This window comes from Ochlerotatus camptorhynchus, unplaced genomic scaffold (assembly GCF_037179485.1).
Source record: "Ochlerotatus camptorhynchus isolate MF236.1 unplaced genomic scaffold, CSIRO-AGI_Acam_v1.1 ptg000290l, whole genome shotgun sequence".
Taxonomy (NCBI): domain Eukaryota; kingdom Metazoa; phylum Arthropoda; class Insecta; order Diptera; family Culicidae; genus Ochlerotatus; species Ochlerotatus camptorhynchus.
The window spans coordinates 3620268-3639269 of record NW_027040779.1 but is presented as its reverse complement, the minus strand read 5'-3'; the positions used below and the strand labels follow the sequence as shown (position 1 = coordinate 3639269).

Genomic DNA, 19002 nt, shown 5'->3' with positions numbered 1-19002 from the left:
TCCCAAGAAATTGAGAGACTTGCAGTTCCATGCTCCGAGTTTCCAATCGTTAGTCCGTTTCCGATGCCGTTTCCTATGCCGATTGTTCCGGTCCGTATTTACATTGCTTGCTTCCTGTACTTTTGTTTTTTTTTTTACGGCTGGCTTGTAGGGCCTGCACCAACCCCCATTGTCTCGCCGGGGGACCATCGTGCACAGCACTGTTTAGAGTCCCACGCTGGTACCAGGGCGTAGATCAGCCGCTCCTAACATGGAGAACAGACGCCGGTTTGAGGAGTTCCCCCCTTCCCTGTCAGCATACGACCAAGGTCCCACCGGGGTTGGTTACCCGATCTTTCCTATGGTTACTCGTACCCCAGCCGGCACCACGGGGAGGTAGGGATAGGAATAACTGGACAAGAGGCTAAGGACCGCTAGTGGGGTCTATTTTATACCTGCAGATACGTGAAGTATCAATGGTACGCATTGTCCAGCCATTTACCAGCCAAAATTAGACCCAAGTTGCAAACCTATTTGGAAGCTCAATTTTTTTTTTTGAAGAAAACTTCAGAAGCCTATTCCAGCGCTTAAAGAAGCTCAGAAACTTGCTAAGCAATTCGAAAGTTCCTATAATTTCAGTATGGGTCTTACTAGTCCTATTGAGAATCAGGTTGCTCGGGATTATCTGAATACTTTCTCTCGGGAAAATATTTTTGATGATTCCTGGGGGACTGATTTGGACAAAGTAAGATCTATAACTAAAAAGTTTCATAATATGAAAGCTCCAGGTGATGATGGAATTTTCTATATCCTCATCAAAAAACTCCCAGAGAGTACCTTGTCTTTCTTGGTAAAATTATTTAACAGATGTTTCCATTTGGCATACTTTCCTGATAAATGGAAAAATGCAAAAGTTGTTCCAATTTTGAAGTCGGATAAAAATCCAGCTGAAGCTTCTAGCTACCGTCCAATAAGTTTGCTTTCTTCAATAAGTAAACTTTTTGAAAAGATAATTTTTAATAGAATCATGCTTCACATCAATACGAACTCAATTTTTGCAGATTAGCAGTTTGGATTTCGCCATGGGCATTCAACTACTCATCAACTCTTAAGAGTTACCAATATAATTCGTTCAAACAAATCTGAAGCTACTCAACTGGAGTTGCTCTTCTAGACATAGAAAAAGCATTCGACAGTGTTTGGCACGAAGGTTTGATTGCTAAATTGAAAAGGTTTAATTTTCCACTCTACCGTATGCGCGATAATGTTTGCACCATCGTACAAATAAGGTTCCCGTTTCACCTGTGCATATAATGCCTTGGTTTTCTTTGCATGCACGTAACCTATAGCTCATACCATAGTAGGCTGTGTATAAAAGAAAATGATTTACTTAGTTTGACGAAGTGGCAGCGTATTCGTGATTTGTCCCACGCGCAAGTGTCGCAAAAAGACATTTCAATCGCCGTGGGAGTGTCCCGGTGGACCGTCAAAAGGGTTTTAGACCGAGAAAACTATCAACTATCCGCGAAGGTGGCCACAGGTCGTCCGAGGTCAGCTCGGGTTCCGAGGGTTATCGCTGCTATCGAAAAGAAGATTCGGGTTAATCCAGTGCGTTCAATAAGGAAAACGGCAAAGGAACACGGGATCAGTGACTTTACGGCACGGAAGATCGTAAAGGAAGATTGCGGGGCGAAGTCGAGGGCACGCAAAAAAAAATCACATGATTACCAAGTTCAGACGCGCCACGGTGAAAGATTGGAACAGGTGTTTGTTGATGCTGTTATTGGTCGTAATCGTTTGCTGATTGGTGCTGTGTACATCCCTCCTGACCGTAGCCGTGATGCAGAGCTGATAGATGAACATGTGGCCTCCGGTCGTGAACTGTGTGACAGCGCTTCGTTTGATGACCAGGTGCTGATATGTGGTGATTACAACCAGCCCCGCCTACAGTGGTTGCAGAATGCAGACGGCGAGGTGTTTCTGGCTGCACACAGCAAAAAAATAATTTTGATATCACGTCAAAGTGGATGCACTACAATCATGTCGAAAATTTCATGTAATTTTTATGACCACATAAATAAACAAATGCAGTAAAAGCAGCGTAATGTCAGTTCATGCATTGTATTAATGATAATTTTGTCCTTTTTAGCAAGTAATATTACACCATATTTTCAACATGATTGTAGTGCATCCACTTTGACGTGATATCAAAATTATTTTTTTGCTGTGCAACGTCAACTGTACCTCCAGTAAGAGCTGCTTTGATTGATGGAATGGATTTTTTGAATTTGTATCAAGCTAACTGGATTCGTAACCATTCTGATCGAACGCTTGATCTAGTGTTTTGTTCGACCAACTGTGGGGTAACCGTAAATGAGGCTGCTGTTGCACTGTTGCCTATAGATTTGCACCATCCTCCGCTGGAAATGTTTCTTCCCGTTCAAGCCAGGTGCCAGATTGATGATCCGCACCATGCTGACTGTAAGCCTACTCTTGATTTTGGCAAGATTGACTACGACATGCTTCGAGAGTACCTTTCAACGATTGACTGGGCTTGTCTGAATTGTGAGGATGTTAATGAAATGGCTTCAAACTTCTGCTCTATTATTCAACAGTGGTTGCAGAGGAATGTTCCACCCACTAGACGTCCATTTTCGCCTGCCTGGAGTACGCCACTGCTGCGAAAGTTGAAACGTGAGAAAAATGCCAAACAACGTAAGCATCGTGCTCTAAGCTTTTGGAAGTTCGTCAATAGTAAGCGGAAAAGTTCATCTGTACCGAGCAACGTGATTTTTGACGACGTCGAAGCGAAATCTTCTACTGAAAGCTGCGAACTGTTTGCCAGATTTTTTGCTTCTGTGTTTGACCAAACTCCTGCCTCTGAAATCGAAGCTGAGTCTGCTGCTTTAGACATTCCCATGGACTTCATTAGTCTGTCGACATTCGTAGTTACTCCTGCAATGATCATATCTGCTGCCAAAAAGTTGAAAAGTTCGCTTTCTGCTGGTCCCGACGGTATACCATCGGTTTTGTTTTGCCGCTGTGCTGTTGACTTAGCTGAGCCACTGTCTGCAATTTTCACCCGGTCACTCGGTGAAGGGGTTTTTCCTGAGGTATGGAAGCAGTCATTTATGTTTCCCGTCTTCAAAAATGGTGACAAGAAAAACGTCAGGAACGACAGAGGAATAACGAGCTTATCAGCTGCGTGAAAGCTGTTTGAAATAATTGTCAGCGATATGATTCTACGCCAGTCGAACAGCTATATTTCTATCGTTCAATACGGTTTTATGCCTGGAAGATCGGTCACGACGAATCTACTAAGCTTCACCAACACTTGCATAACTGCTATGGAAAGCAAGGCTCAAGTTGATGTCATCTATCCTGACCTGAAGGCGGCTTTCGACAAGATCGATCACAATGTGCTGTTGGCTAAACTGTCACGTCTCGGATCATGCTCTAAGCTAGTGTCTTGGCTGAATTCTTACCTAACGGGAAGGAAACTCCGCGTTAAATTTGACTCCTGTGTTTCTTCGACCTTCTGCAATACATCCGGTGTTCCCCAAGGAAGCAACTTGGGACCATTATTGTTCACACTGTTTTTCAACGACGTTGCTTCGAAATTAGAATTGGACTGCGTGATCATCTACGCCGCTGACCTGAAAATACATTTAGTTATTCGCTCAACGGAAGATTGCCACCGTTTGCAACATCTTCTAGACCTATTTTCTGACTGGTGCCATCGGAACAAGTTAATTATTAGCGTACCGAAGTGCTCTGTTATGACCTTTCATCGTTCAAAACAACCGATATTGTTCGATTATCAAAACAAGGGTACTTCACTTAAACGAGTTGAAGTGATTACTGATCTCGGAGTTGTGCTGGATCCAAAACTGACGTTCAATTCTCACTACACTTCGATAACTGCCAAGGCGAATCGACAGTTGGGCTTTATTTCGAAAATTGCAAAGGATTTTACGGATCCATATTGCTTGAAATTCTTGTATTGCGCGCTGGTACGGCCAATTCTCAAAACCGCTTCTGTTGTTTGGACTCCAAATGATGTTTCCTGGACCTTAAGGATTGAACGTGTCCAGCGACGATTCATCCGGCTAGCACTGCGTCATCTACCTTGGCGCGATCCGTTGAACCTCCCTGCCTATCCCGATCGATGTAGACTGTTGGGCACGGACACTAGAGTGATGCAAAATTTGAAATTTTCGCTCCACAATACTTAAACGATTCCAAATCGGATCCTGACTAACCTCTCGAAATTTGAACCCATTTGGTGAGAAACTGAGATGGTACAAGCCATTTGAAGTTTGTATGGGAATTACTATGGTTAAACCAAGATTTTTGTTCATGTCTATCTAATAATTCACTTTATCGGTCTGCTTCAAAAGTTTTCAACTGTTCTTGTAGGAAATTTTCCTAGCTACAACAACAACCACTTTTTAATTACATGCAAGGATCGAAAGTTATCAATGGTTCAATGCGCTGATGTCTTATGATCATGCTCAATCAACTGCTCAGAAGGCAACATTGGTGTTTCTGGGGCGTTGAATAGGACACAAAAATCATGGCTACTATGTCACACTACAAAATACAGTGTTGCCTACAGAGCAGCTGCTTGATCATGTCATAAGTTTACCAATCTCTTAAATAATTAATAACTTTTTCCTGTCTCGTTTTCCATAGAAACGATCTATAGCAAAGTTGTAGCTGAGAAAATTTTCTATAAGAATGGCTATCGAACTGTGTCACAGCTTAATATGGAAAAAGACAAGAAGGCAATGAACAAAAAGTTGAGATTTCCTATAGTAATTTACATGTAAACTTCAAATGGCTTGTGCGACGGCTGTTTCTAACCAAATGAGTTGTAACTTTGGAAGGCTAATCAAGACCCGATTTGAAACCATTTAAGCACTGTGGAGCGAAAAATTTAAATTTTGCATCAGTCTAATGGACACCCTTGAAAGAAGGCGAAGACTACAACAGGCGACATTCGTGGCGAAGTTGCTAAATGGTGAAGTCGATTCTCCCCGGCTACTTTCTATGTTGGACTTCCGGGCTGCTCAACGTCCTCTTCGGCAGCGGTCACTACTACAGTCGTACAGATTTCACCGTACTTTGTTTGGATATAATGAACCAATATCGTCGATGATTCGAGCTTTTTCGGTGGTGGAGGATCTCTTTGAGTTCGGCGAAACGTCTGGTCGTTTTAAAAATAGAATTACTAGTTTGTCAATTTTGTAGCTGTTTTGAAAATGTATTCTCATATTCATTAAGACCACATATGTCAGATAAATTACAAATAAATAAATAAATAAATAAACCGCATCCGGGAGCTACGAGTCGAACGATGCAAGAAAATCTTGAACTTCCTTAAGCGAAAAAATCCGGTAATCCTGTTCACCGACGAGGCATGTTTACCGTCGATCCCGTATCAAATTCCAGAACCGACCGGTATATTAGTTCTCTTCCGGTAAAAGACTTGGCCGATGAGCATAAGAACGTGTATCTGACCAAGCATCCTGCTAGCGTTATGGTGTTTGGATTGGTGGCTTCCGATGGCAAAACAATTTACCCGGTGTTCATTCCAGAAGGCGACAAGGTCAACACGGAGGCCTACATCGGGATTTTAAGTAAGTATGTTCTTCCGTGGATCAAAGAACAGTACGGTCCGAAGCCAAATGTTGTATTTCAACAAGATGGGGCTCCGTGCCACACCTCGAACCGCACTCAGAAGTGGTTGCAGGAATATCTTTCGTTCTGGGCAAAGGATATGTGGCCGCCATCCAGCCCCGATCTTAATCCGCTGGATTACTCAATATGGCGCGTCATGAAGGCCAAGGCCTGTTCTAAACGCCACCCGAGTACAGCAAGCCTCAGACAAGCATTGACCCGTACCTGGAGAGAAATGGATCCAGACTACATTATTAGAACCTGCCGTGCATTCCGGAAGCGTGTGGAGGCCGTAATTGCCGCAAGTGGAAACTCGATCGATGATTAACATAGTTTAAGACTCTGAAAAACATCCCCCCTTTGAATAAATAAAAAAAAAACTTGAAAACGAAATTTTTGCGATTTTTTTAATTTCGACATTGCTCAATGGTGCAAACATTATCACGCATACGGTAAATTATGAAATTAGTTCAAAATTATTTAACTGACAGAACTCTGCAGGTAAATTATCAAAATTCCAAATCTGAACGACTACCTGTTAGACCAGGAGCTCCTCAGGGTAGCATTCTTGGGTCCATATTGTATAACATTTTCACTTCGGACCTCCCTGATTTGCCTCAGGGTTGCCACAAATCGTTGTTCGCTGATGACACAGTCGTTTCCGCTAAAGGAAGAAGTCTTCGTGTTATTTGCAGCATACTGCAGAAAAGTTTAGATATTTTCTCTTCTTATTTACAAAAATGGAAGATTTCTCCCAACGCTTCAAAAATCAAAATTATAATATTTCCACATAAGCCTAGAGCTTCCTTTTTGAAACCTAGTAGTAGTCACATAGTCACTATGAACGGAGTTCCAATTTTTTGGTCTAGTCAAGTGAACTATCTTGGATTAGTAGTTAACCAAAAATTAACTTTTAAAGATCACATTGAGGGCATTCAAGCCAAATGTAACAAATATATAACATGTTTGTATCCTCTTATAAACAGGAAATCCAAACTTTGCCGGACGAATAAACTTCTAATATTTAAACAATCCTGATGAATGTGGGCGTCTTAGTGGAATACCTGTATAAAGAGAGGGAGAGAGAAGGATTAGTAATTTCCATTTAATTCCACTACCTTATTTGCTTACCTTGACAGATACGCGTATTTCGTCTACAATGTGCAGACTTCTTCAGTGTTTTGTACAGTCGAGTATTAGTATCCTTCTTTCTCTCTCTCTTTATACAGGTATTCCACTAAAACGCCCACATTCATCATCAGGAGTCATAGATTCCTCTTTTTCGATGACAGAATTCTCACTTGCTCTCCTTTCATGTAACAATTCTGGATCAACAACAGAAAAGGGCCCATCAGCATTTGTAAACAAACCGTTCCAAAGCCCATTCCTCACAAATCGAAGGCCGTCCATACAAACCAACACCATCATCGTGTAGTTATAAGTTTCCCCTATACGATGATGGTGTTGGTTTGCGTGGGTGGCCTTCACTTTGTGAGTAAAGGGCTTTGGAACGGTTTGTTTACAAATGCTGATGGGCCCTATTCTATTGTTGATCCAGAATTCAGCTCCGGGAATGGATTGAATCAAGTTCAACTTGCTCAATTAATCTCCCAGACGTCGAAAAGATACGCTTGTTGAACTTATTCAATCCATTTCTGGAGCATTTTGGATGGTCGGAGGCAAGTGAGAGTTATTGCCCTTCGGAAACCTGGTAAACCCGCGTCGGATTATAACTCGTACCGTCTTACCGCGATGCTATCATGCATACCGAAATTGTTGGAGAAAATCATTCTTCTTCGTCTGGACAAGTGGGTCGAGACGAATGGTTTACTTTCAGATATGCAATTTGGATTTCGGAGGGGCAAAGGAACGAATGACTGTCTTGCGTTGCTTTCTACCGAAATTCAGCTGGCTTATGCACGAAAACAGCAAATGGGTTCAGTTTTCATGGACATTAAGGGGGCTTTTGATTCCGTTTGTATCGACGTCTTTGCGGACAAACGCCACACAAGTGGGTTTACACCAGTTATGAACAACTTCTAGAGCAATATGTTGGCTGAGAAATATATGAGCTTTTCTCATTGAAACTCGACAACTTCACGAGTTAGTTACATGGGCCTCCCCCAGGCCTCATGTTTAAGCCCCCTTGTTTATAATTTTTATGTAAAATACATTGATGGTTGTCTTGTAGATGACGGCGTTGTGTCCGTTATAGGGCCAAGTGCACCGGACCTGCAAGGACCATTGCAAGACACCTTGGACCATTTGTCTACTTGGGCTGGGTATCGAATTCTCTCCGGAGAAAACTGAGTTGGTTGTTTTTTTCTAGGAAGCATCATCCTGCACAGTTACAGCTTCATCTAATGGGTAAAACAATCACTCAAGGTATTTCTTTTAGGTATTTAGGTGTCTGGTTCGATTCCAAATGCACATGCACATAGGGAAAACTTATTACGTATCTGAAACAAAAATGCCAGCAAAGGATTAATTTTCTTCGTACAATTATCGGAACTTGTTGATCAGGTTGTACCGAACAATTATTCTTTCGGTTTTAGAGTACGGCAGCTTTTGCTTCCAATCCGCAGCAAAAACACACATCCTGGGTTCCAATACCGTTGCCTTCGTATTGCGCTAGGCTGTATCCACTCGATGTACTCGCGGGTGTCCTTCCCCTAACAGATCGTTTCGCTGAACTGTCTTTCCGGTTTCTCATCCGTTGTGAAGTAATGAATCCTTTGGTAATAGGAAACTTTGAGAAGCTGCTCGACCGAAATCCTCGAACAAGATTCATTAGTTTGTACTATAAGTACATTACGCATGAGGTTGGTCCTTCTTCATTAATCTCCAATCGTGATTGCTTTCAAGCCTTCTATAGTTCCTATGTAAATTTTGATCTGACCATGATGCAAGAAATCCATGGAATACCAGATCACCATCGGTCAATGGTTGTTCCACCATGTAAGTAACGATTTTTTTTTTATAGATGGGTCAACCATAAATGCTTCCACTGGATTGAATCAATTTCATAGCGCCTCCTACAAACTGCAGAAACCATGGTCCGTATACGTTGCGGAGCTCGCAGTTATATTTTACGCAGTGGAGCGAATTTCCTCACTACCTTCTGACCATTATTTCATTTTTACTATTCGTTCAATGTGGCCGATGAAGCACTCCTCATGCTATGTCTGTTTGTCTGTGATTATATATTCAACGAAAATTCGGTGTATATTTTCAGTTTACTCAACTTGTTCGAATACGATAAACTATCGATAAATCCCGACGGAACTCGGAGGACACCGCACCGGAACATCCACCCCCGCCTTGAGGCAACACTGCCTCAATCCATTGGCAAAACACAGATCTTCTGAACAGGGCGTAAATACTCCACTTGACCACGCCGCAGGGTAACAGTCCGAACAACTCCTGTTGAGTCCGGGTGCAGCTTCACTATACGGGCCAACTTTGAGCTGGCGGCGCATTGTCGTTCCTGACCAGCACAAGCTGACCTTTTTCCATGTTTACCTCCGTTGTTCCGACCCGAATGACCTAAAAGGTTAAAAGGTCGATAATAAACAAACAAACAAACAAACCTCCGTTGTTCGCCGTTTCGTCCTAGGTTGCTTCGTCATCTCGTCAACGCTGCCAGATTTCGGTTGTTTGCTTGTGTAGGAGTTGCCACTTGTCCAGACGGTTCATCGGGATATGGCGTACATCTGGTTCTGGGATGAGGTTTACTTATGTATGGGCCCAAATTAGGGACAGCCAACATTGCATCTATTTCCCCTATGACCTTTTTTAAAAATCGTTTCATATGTTCTACGAAACCCATGTGCTTTTACAGTGATCTTATTGAACCAAAGTATACCTTAATCATCCATCTTGAAAATTAATGAGAAAGATTTGGAATTACGGTAATTTGAAATTATTGAAAGATAAAATTCTATTGCTCGGAGGGGTTGACAAAGTCAGGTATCACATTTAATCAACCCTTGCAACACGTTGGTACTACTTGGTACTAGTATGGAGTTGAGGATATTTGTAGTATAGAATTTATTATTCGAGTATTTGGAATAATAAAGTCAACCAGCAATTATATTTATCCATGAATTATTGCAAACTCTACAACGTATATAATGTAACGAACCTAACACCGGCATTTCCCCCTTTTCGTCCATTCCAGCTCCTGGACATGCTAAAGTTCTACGCCCGCTTCGAAATCAACGACGAAACGGGAGACCCGCTGACCGACCATGACATGACCCAAATCCACTACTCCAAGATCAAAGCCCTCCAGAAGGCCGCGTTTGCCAAGTTTCCGGACCTCCGGCTGTTCGCCCTCTCGAACGTGGCCAACGTCGACACCCGAGAATCGCTGGAAAAGCACTTTGGCGCTCTGGACGGCAAAAGCTTGAAGGAGATCGCTTGCTACTTGAACCTGGTTCCGGAAGAGCTCGAAGCGCCCTTCGATTGGCATCGATTGGATGAACCATTCCTGCGGGAGCTGCTGATCTCGCGGCACGAGCGAAGGGTGTCGCAGCTGGACTCGTTGAACGAGATGCCACTGTATCCGACGGAGGAGATCATCTGGAACGAAAACATCGTTCCAACGGAGTACTACTCCGGCGAAGGCTGTTTGGCTCTGCCGAAGTTGAATCTGCAGTTTTTGACGCTCCACGACTACCTGTTGCGGAACTTCAATCTCTTCCGGTTGGAATCGACTTGTAAGTTGGATATTGATCTTCCGATTCCATTATAAACTAGCATTATAATTCCGTTCATAAACTTTCAGATGAAATTCGGCAGGACATCGAAGACGCCGTCAGCCGAATGCTTCCGTGGCAATCGGAGGAAGGGGACGTTGTGTTCGGAGGTTGGGCCCGAATGGCACTTCCGATCCAGTCGTTTGCAGTCGTCGAGGTGTCCAAACCGCACATTGGTGAGAAGAAGCCATCGCGCGTGCGGGCCGATGTCAGTGTGACGCTCAACGTTCGCAAGGAAATCCAAGATGAGTGGGAGAATTTACGGAAGCATGATGTATGCTTCTTGATTACCGTGAGACCGACAAAACCAATTGGCACCAAGTATGATTACAAGGAGCACTTTATACCGCAAGTCGGGTTGGTGCACGTCAGGGGATGTGAAATCGAAGGAATGCTCGATGCTAACGGGAGAGTCATCGAGGATGGAATCGAGCAGCGACCGCAGTTGACTGGGGAGCAGCGTACGTACAGGATTTGGTTGGACTCCAACCAATATCGAGTGGATATGGATGATCTTCAAACGGGTGGGGATGACGTGTACGAGGAGTTCAACATAATCATGCGTCGGAAGCCGAAGGAGAACAATTTCAAAGCTGTTCTGGAGACTATCCGGCACTTGATGAACACGGAATGTGTAGTTCCGCCGTGGTTGCACGATATCCTCCTAGGATATGGTGACCCAGGGGCGGCTCACTATAGTCGGATGTCGGACCAGGCACGGGTGCTGGACTTCAATGACACGTTCCTGGATATCGATCACGTTAGGGGCAGCTTTCCGGGATACGAGACTGTTGTGAAGGAAACGGAAGCCAGTAAGTTGGTGCGTCCCTTCCGGTTGACGTTTGAAGATGTTGCCGAACAGGTGGACAGTAGCGATGAAGAGGACGACGATAAGAAGGTTGAATTGCCGAAGAATATCCTGGTGGAGCCGTACACGATTCCCAAGCGTGGACCGTATAAGTACAACGAGCCGAAAAGGTATGAAACTTTGACTCTAGGTTAACCGTTTGTCCGTATGTTGGGGTCAATTTGTACTAAGGCAAGTAGCCAACGTGCTACAATTTTCAGTAGCGCCAAGTTAATTTACATACTGGGAGAGTTCCAATCCCTTGGACACTTCTTTCAACGGACGGCTTTCCTGCATAGAGTGATGAACTTGGCAATTTTAATCTCTTCACACCAGTGGCGTCGCGTAACCTCACTTTTTACCTGTTCAACAACTTTGAAAACTTATTACGGTCATATTTACATTCAAATCAGTTTCAAAAGGCACAGGGTCTTCTAGTTCCACTGATATGTATCCATTAGAAGCAATATTTTTTTCATTTATTTAAGTTTTGAGATTTGGTAGAACAGGTAGATTGAGGTTAGGGCGCCACCACTGCTCCACAATAACCGACTCTAACAACCCATCCATCTTCCCTCCCACAGAAACACCATCCGATTCACGCCAACCCAGGTGGAAGCCATCAAGGCTGGCATGCAACCGGGCCTAACGCTGGTGGTCGGTCCCCCCGGTACCGGCAAAACCGACGTCGCCGTACAGATCATCTCCAACCTGTACCACAATCACCCGAATCAACGTACCCTGATCGTAACGCACTCCAACCAGGCATTGAATCAACTGTTCGAGAAAATTATGGCCCTGGACATTGACGAACGGCACCTGCTGCGTTTGGGTCACGGTGAGGAATCCCTGGAGACGGAGAAGGACTACAGTCGCTACGGGCGCGTGAACTACGTCCTGTCGAAGCGTATTGACCTGCTCGGACAGGTACAGCAGCTGCAGGATTCGCTGGGTGTCGTCGGAGACGTTGCCTATACCTGTGAAACGGCAGGCCACTTCTATCTATATCAGATCATCGCCCGTTGGGAGAAGTTCCTCAACGATTTCGAAGGCAGCAAGGAGTACAAGAATGCTGCTGCCTTCGAAGAAGAGTTCCCTTTCACCAAATTCTTCCAAGATGCTCCGCAACCACTCTTCCATGGAAGCACCTTCGAGGAGAACATGGAGATTGCTCAGAGTTGCTACCGTTACATTTCCCATATCTTCACCGAGTTGGAAGAATTTCGAGCTTTCGAGCTGCTGCGCAGCGGTTTGGATCGCTCCAAGTACCTTCTGGTAAAGGAGGCCAAGGTCATCGCTATGACCTGTACGCACGCCGCCCTAAAAAGAAAAGAGTTGGTCAACATGGGCTTCAAGTACGATAACATCCTCATGGAGGAGTCCGCTCAAATTCTTGAGATTGAAACCTTCATTCCGCTGCTGCTTCAAAACCCGATGGACGGGTACAACCGTTTGAAACGTTGGATCATGATCGGAGATCATCACCAGCTTCCACCGGTCATCAAAAACATGGCATTCCAAAAGTATTCCAACATGGAACAATCGCTCTTCACCCGATTGGTTCGATTGGGCGTTCCGACGATCGACCTGGACGGACAAGGTCGTGCCCGATCCAGCATTTGCGAACTTTACAAATGGCGGTACACTAAACTCGGTGATTTGGATCACATCACCCAGTGGTCCGAGTATCTCAACTGCAATCCAGGCTTCGCGTACGATTACCAACTGATCAACGTGGACGATTTCAACGGAGTGGGTGAATCGGAACCCAATCCCTACTTCTACCAGAACCTGGCGGAAGCCGAATACATCGTAGCGGTGTTCATGTACATGCGCATGATCGGCTACCCGGCCGAGAAGATCTCCATTCTGACCACCTACAACGGTCAGAAGCATCTGATTCGGGATGTGATCGATGCTCGTTGCGCCGATAACCCACTAATCGGGAAACCGTACAAGGTCACCACCGTTGACAAGTACCAAGGTCAACAGAACGACTACATCCTGCTGTCGTTGGTTCGTACTAAAACGATCGGACACATTCGGGACGTGCGTCGTCTGGTGGTCGCCATGAGTCGTGCCCGGCTTGGTTTGTACATTTTTGGACGGGTTTCGCTGTTCAAGAACTGCGTCGAGTTGCAACCGGCATTCAAGTTGCTGACAAAGCGTCCGCTTCAATTGCATCTTGTCGGAGATGAGACGCTCCCGAGCACTAGGAAGGTGGATGACAAGACCGGAGATAAGAAGCCCGCCGTAATCAAAGATATGACCGATATGGCACAGTATGTGTACAAGTTCTACATGACGAAGGTCAATGTGATCCGTGACGAGATGGTAAGTTTTCCGCATGAATAGATTTGATACTGTACTTTAACTTTGTCTTTTTTGTTCTTAATAGGAAAAGATGAAGGAGCTCTACGAGCAGCAGCAAAAAGAACTGGCTGCCAATCAATCAGCTCAAGAAGAAGATTCGGAGAAGAATGTCGTAAAACCCGGGGAGAAAGAGCAGCAGCAACCGGAGGAATTTGTTGCAATTCCAATCTGTAATTTGGTTGACCAGTTTGATCAGCAGCTGGTGACGCAGAAGAAGCGTACCAAGAAGAAGGGGATTCTTGGGATGCCGGTGGCGAAGAAAACTGCAGTGAAGGAGAAGGGCTCTGAAGAAGTTCAGGAAAAGCTGCCGGAAAGTATGGAAACAGCTCCAGAAGAAACATCCGACGTTGAACAACAGGATGACGAAGGAAAAGATGAAGAGAATGTCCCGGTAGATCAGCCCGAGACAATGGAGACGGAAGCAACTGACGGTGGGGAAGGCGAGGAGGTAAGCGAAGGTAAGGACTCAAAGGAGACGGAAGCAACTGAAGGAGGGGAAGTGAAGGGGATAAGCGAAGATAAGGAGTCGAAGGAGACGGAAGCACAGGAAGGTGAAAAAGGTAAGGAGGTAAACGAAGATAAGGAATCCCAGGGGCAGCAAGAATGAGCAATTAGGGATTTTCCATAATACATAGCTTATCATTCATCAGCTACATAATTTTCTATCGATTCAATAAAAGTATTAAAGTATTCACCAAAAAGTGTTACAATTTTTAAAGAGATAGTGATTGAGAAATAGTTTTGGTAATGTTTTCTAGTATAAGTTTAGTCTTCGTTTGTTACAACTAATTTAAAAAAAGCACATACTAATTTAGGGTAACATATCGAATTGTACGGTTTCCTTTTATGGAGCATCTAGGGGAACTTAATGCCACAGAGAAGTAGACATAACTCTCACATGTTCCGGATGAATGTGGGCGTCTTAGTGGAACACCTGTATAAAGAAAGAGAGAGAAAAGGATTAGTAATTTCCATTTAATTCCACTACCATATTTGCTGGCCCCTCTCCTTGGCTAGTTTTTAACCTGGCCGTTGGTGGGCGGGCCTAATCTTATGCTTCATAGTGGCGCGTTGGAGACGGTTGGTTTAGTGTCATGAGCATGCGATGAGGATAACTGAGCTTCCCCTCTCTGATGAACCATTGCATGAGACAACCAAAGTTCTAGCCTAAAGTGATATTATCACACCTGTTACTCCTTTTTTAAGAGCCGCGTCGTAGTACACTTACGTATAGGCACTGACGTTGGGTGCGATACTGGCGGGGTTTTCCGCAAATAACTCTTATTTATTTTGAAGGTTGCTTTAAAATATCAATTTGCTATATATGTGAAAGGATGAATCAGTGGGAGATGGATTTTCGGTTTCTTTACATTTTGCAGCACAAATCTAGTAGTATGTGTCATTTCTTCAAAACCCCCCAACAACCGACCTCTTCAATCCCTTCCTTTTCCCATGGCGTTCAAGTGATCCGCTTTACCCTTCCCTTATCCTCGGCTTTGGATTGACTTGCGCTCCCATTGCCCCATCAAACGCTGCAAAATGAAAATGAAAAATGCAAATTCCACTATCATATTTGCTTATCCTTGACAGATACGCGTATTTCGTCTACAATGTGCAGACTTCTTCAGTGTCTTGTACTAATACTCGAGTATTAGTACAAGACACTGAAGAAGTTTGCACATTGTAGACGAAATATACGTATCTGTCAAAGATAAGCAAATATTAAGGTAGTGGAATTAAATGGAAATGACTCATCCTTCTCTCTCTTTCTCACATGTTGTTTATCGAACACGCATTCAACGGAAATTGGGAAGCTGTCAGTTCAAATGCCTCGTATTAATTAGCGGAATAAAAGCAGAAAGCGATATTGAGGTCCGAACGAGGCTGCTCAGTAGATTAGAAGAACAATTCTAGATAGAGCTGGAATTAGGGCGTAACAGCTTTTGTAAACAATGACTTCTCTCTATGATCTCTAGAAAGCCAAGGCTCGCTCACTCAAATCAACGTCACCATCTGATAGGGGAAGACTTCCCCTTCCCGTTGGTTATGTTAGTTTGCGTAAGCGTGCCTTGAATTTCGAGAAATCATCGAGAGAAGTCATTGTTTACAAAAGCTGTTACGCCCTAATTCCAGCTCTATCAAGAATTGACATCACACTGCAGCAAATATCTGACGTATGTCATTGGCTTCTAGACCTCGGTGATGATAAAGGAAGTAATGGGTTCAGCCTCAAGAGGTCGGTTGGATTTTTCTGAGGCTTAAAAATCTCTGGTCACGTGTTCCTTCGGAAGGGAAGTAAAGCCGTTGGTCCCGGCCCATCCCAAGTAACAAATCTAGAGCTGCTTGGCTATATTCAAAATTTATAAAGGTTTTATTGCAGCTACAACCATTACCTACAGCTTTATCACGGTCATATACAATGCAAGTCATGAAACATTCTTATAGCTATCTACAAAACCCCTATAAAGCTAATTAAAAAACCAACTGATGCTTATTCTATTTTCACTTATGAAAGGTTTTATGATTGCTTTGCAGTATACAAAAAAGTAATATGAATTACCCTTATAAAACCAAAAAATAAATCCTTTCGTTGCTTTATAAGTAAGCGCAATAAAACTAGTTGGCCATGAAACAGTTATTTTAAAACAATTATAAGCATTCAGTTGCAACTTGTCAGAAATGTAAATAGGTGGTTTATTTTTACAACATAGAAAAGAATCAAAACTTTCCGGTACTTCCAAGCGGAGCGCAAAGAAAATCAACAAAATTGTTAGCATGAGCATGAAAACATTTCGACGTAGTGTGCGTAAGAAAAACGTCAGCAATCTCCATGATTCTTCCGTTCTCGCTCGCATATAAAGGGTGATACGGTCAAAATTTGGTCAAGGGAAAACGCGTGTAAATCGGTGAAATCGTTTATTTAAAAAATCAAATTAAATTTCTTTTTCAAGTTCAATTAGTATAAAATTCAGGATAAATATTCAGTTAGGCTTCCGCTTTTCCAAATCCAAATTGCCGGGCCTTACGCTTGACCCCTGCCATCAGATTTTGTACAGCCACCTTGTCCACCTTCTTCGCCGCAGAAAGCCAGTTTGCCAGGAAATGCTGCTCGCCCTTAGCAGTTTTTTTGGTCTTCTTTAGGTTCCGCTTGACAATAGCCCAGTATTTCTCAATTGAGCGGAGCTCTGGCGTGTTGGGAGGGTTCTTGTCCCTGGGAACCACCTGCACGTTGTTGGCGGCGTACCACTCCATGGCCTTTTTACCGTAATGGCAAGATGCCAAATCCGGCCAAAACAGTACGGAACAACCGTGTTTCTTCAGGAAAGGCAGCAGACGTTTATTCAAACACTCTTTCACGTAAATTTCTTGGTTGACAGTCCCGGAAGCTATGAAAATGCTGCTTTTCAAGCCACAGGTACAGATGGCTTGCCAAACCAGATATTTCTTTGCGAACTTTGACAGTTTCATGTGCTTGAAAACATCTGCTACCTTTCCCCTTCCTTTTGCCGTATAAAACTCCTGTCCCGGAAGCTGCTTGTAGTCGGCTTTGACATAGGTTTCGTCGTCCATTACCACGCAGTCAAACTTCGTCAGCATCGTCGTGTACAGCCTCCGGGATCGCGCTTTGGCCGTCGTATTTTGTTTATCATCGCGATTTGGAGTCACTACCTTCTTGTAAGTCGATAGTCCGGCTCGTTTTTTGGCTCGATGCACGGTTGTAGACGATACACCCAGCTTATTTGCGGCATCTCGGAGAGAGAGGTTAGGGTTTCGCTTGAAACTACCGGCAACTCTCTTTGTCGTCTCAGCGGCTTCCGGTTTTCGATTTCCCCCCGATCCAGACTTCCTGGCTGTCGACAAACGTTCCCCAAACACTTTAATTACATTTGTAACGGTTGATTTGGCAACTTTTAGCGATTTTGCCAACTTTGCGTGCGAGTAGCTCGGATTTTCGCGATGCGCGAGCAAAATTTTGATACGCTGCTCTTCTTGCTTGGACGGCATTTTGACAACTGAAGAGTGAATTCCAAAATCAAAATAGGAGCAACATTCTACACACACACACCTTCAAAATGAGGGGTGTTCAGGTTTTTTAAATGCAAAATTGAAAGAAATACGTCAAGTTGATATTGACCAAATTTTGACCGTATCACCCTTTACATGGGGTGACACGGTCGAATCTTGGTCGAAATACATGGAATGGTGACAGTCCTAAGGCAAAAAGGTTGAAATCACGCATAACTTTTCATAAAGGTTAATGTACCATTCAAAACTTTTCTAAATGTTTGTAAAATTCATCGGTTGCACCCGTAGAATAGGAATATACATTTGCCCTCAAATAAAAAAAATAATTCAAGCTGAACATTGCATTAGGCCCTAAGTAATATTGACAGATTCGCTTCGTCAACTTTCTCTTTGCATCCCCACGGTCATGTAAAGACATTCCCAGGTATTTTCAGCACATAAATCGATAATAGAAGCTTTTATCTAGCATCCAATACGACAAACACATCAAGAAACGGTTCTGTGAATAAGTTATTAACGAAAGAGAAAGTCGACGAAGAGAATCGATCAATGTTACTTAGGACCTAATCCAAAGTTCAGCTTGAATTGCTCTTGTAAAAAGAAAATAGTTCTCGTAATAACATCATGCATTATGCTTTTCTGTTCTGCTTTCATCCCATGCACACTGGGCCAGGAATGCAACCTAGAGGAGCAAAATTAATAACTCCGAAACGAAGCATTTCCGCGACTTGGTGTCTTCTGCAAAATTTCTCGTCATAATAAGGACCATCTATTGACATAAACAAATAGTTCAAAACTCTTCCGCAAAGATGGTGTCACAATCTAACTTCTTTCTCTGACGTTTTGGAAACTTGATGTCTTCGGCAAAGTTGTTTATCTTGACAAAATGAACAGACGTAAAATTTCCACAGTCTACTGGTTCCAAGTTATATGGAGTTAAAGAAAAAAATGTCGAAAATATGGTTTTCTGTTTCGGTTTTTTTGCTTACAGCTTTATAATGTTATATTTTTCTCTTGTGCAAATACATTAAATAAATAGCTTTTGTGAAGAATCATACTGGATTAAGCTTCAAATTTCAAAAATATTGTTGAAAAAACGAGAAAAAACACAATTTTTGAACATTAATATCTCCCAAAGCGCAAAAAATCGCATCCCTAATTTTCAGCAAAAATTAAGCAATACTCGATAAACAAAATATCAAAATTTGAGAGCGGTATATTTTGGTGTTTTGTAGATTTCTTCATTTTAATGGAACATTATTTTTTTCTATAACTTTACCGGAAAATTTCCATTTGGAAAAAAAAAGTTTCAGCAGAGCAGAACAACAACAAGCT

The 19002-nt window shown here is 43.2% G+C and overlaps 1 protein-coding gene across 1 annotated transcript in view; it reads left to right on the top strand.

Moving 5' to 3' along the window:
• LOC135706725 (RNA helicase aquarius) overlaps nt 1–14281 on the top strand; it is a 307481-nt gene extending 293200 nt beyond the window's left edge. Inside the window, exons 3-6 of the mRNA XM_065228377.1 lie at nt 9842–10382; nt 10451–11399; nt 11853–13602; nt 13667–14281. Of these exons, the coding sequence (XP_065084449.1) occupies nt 9842–10382; nt 10451–11399; nt 11853–13602; nt 13667–14248 (3822 nt within the window). The 3' untranslated portion in view covers nt 14249–14281. The remainder of the gene's footprint in view (nt 1–9841; nt 10383–10450; nt 11400–11852; nt 13603–13666) is intronic.
• Nucleotides 14282–19002: the final 4721 nt, after the last annotated feature.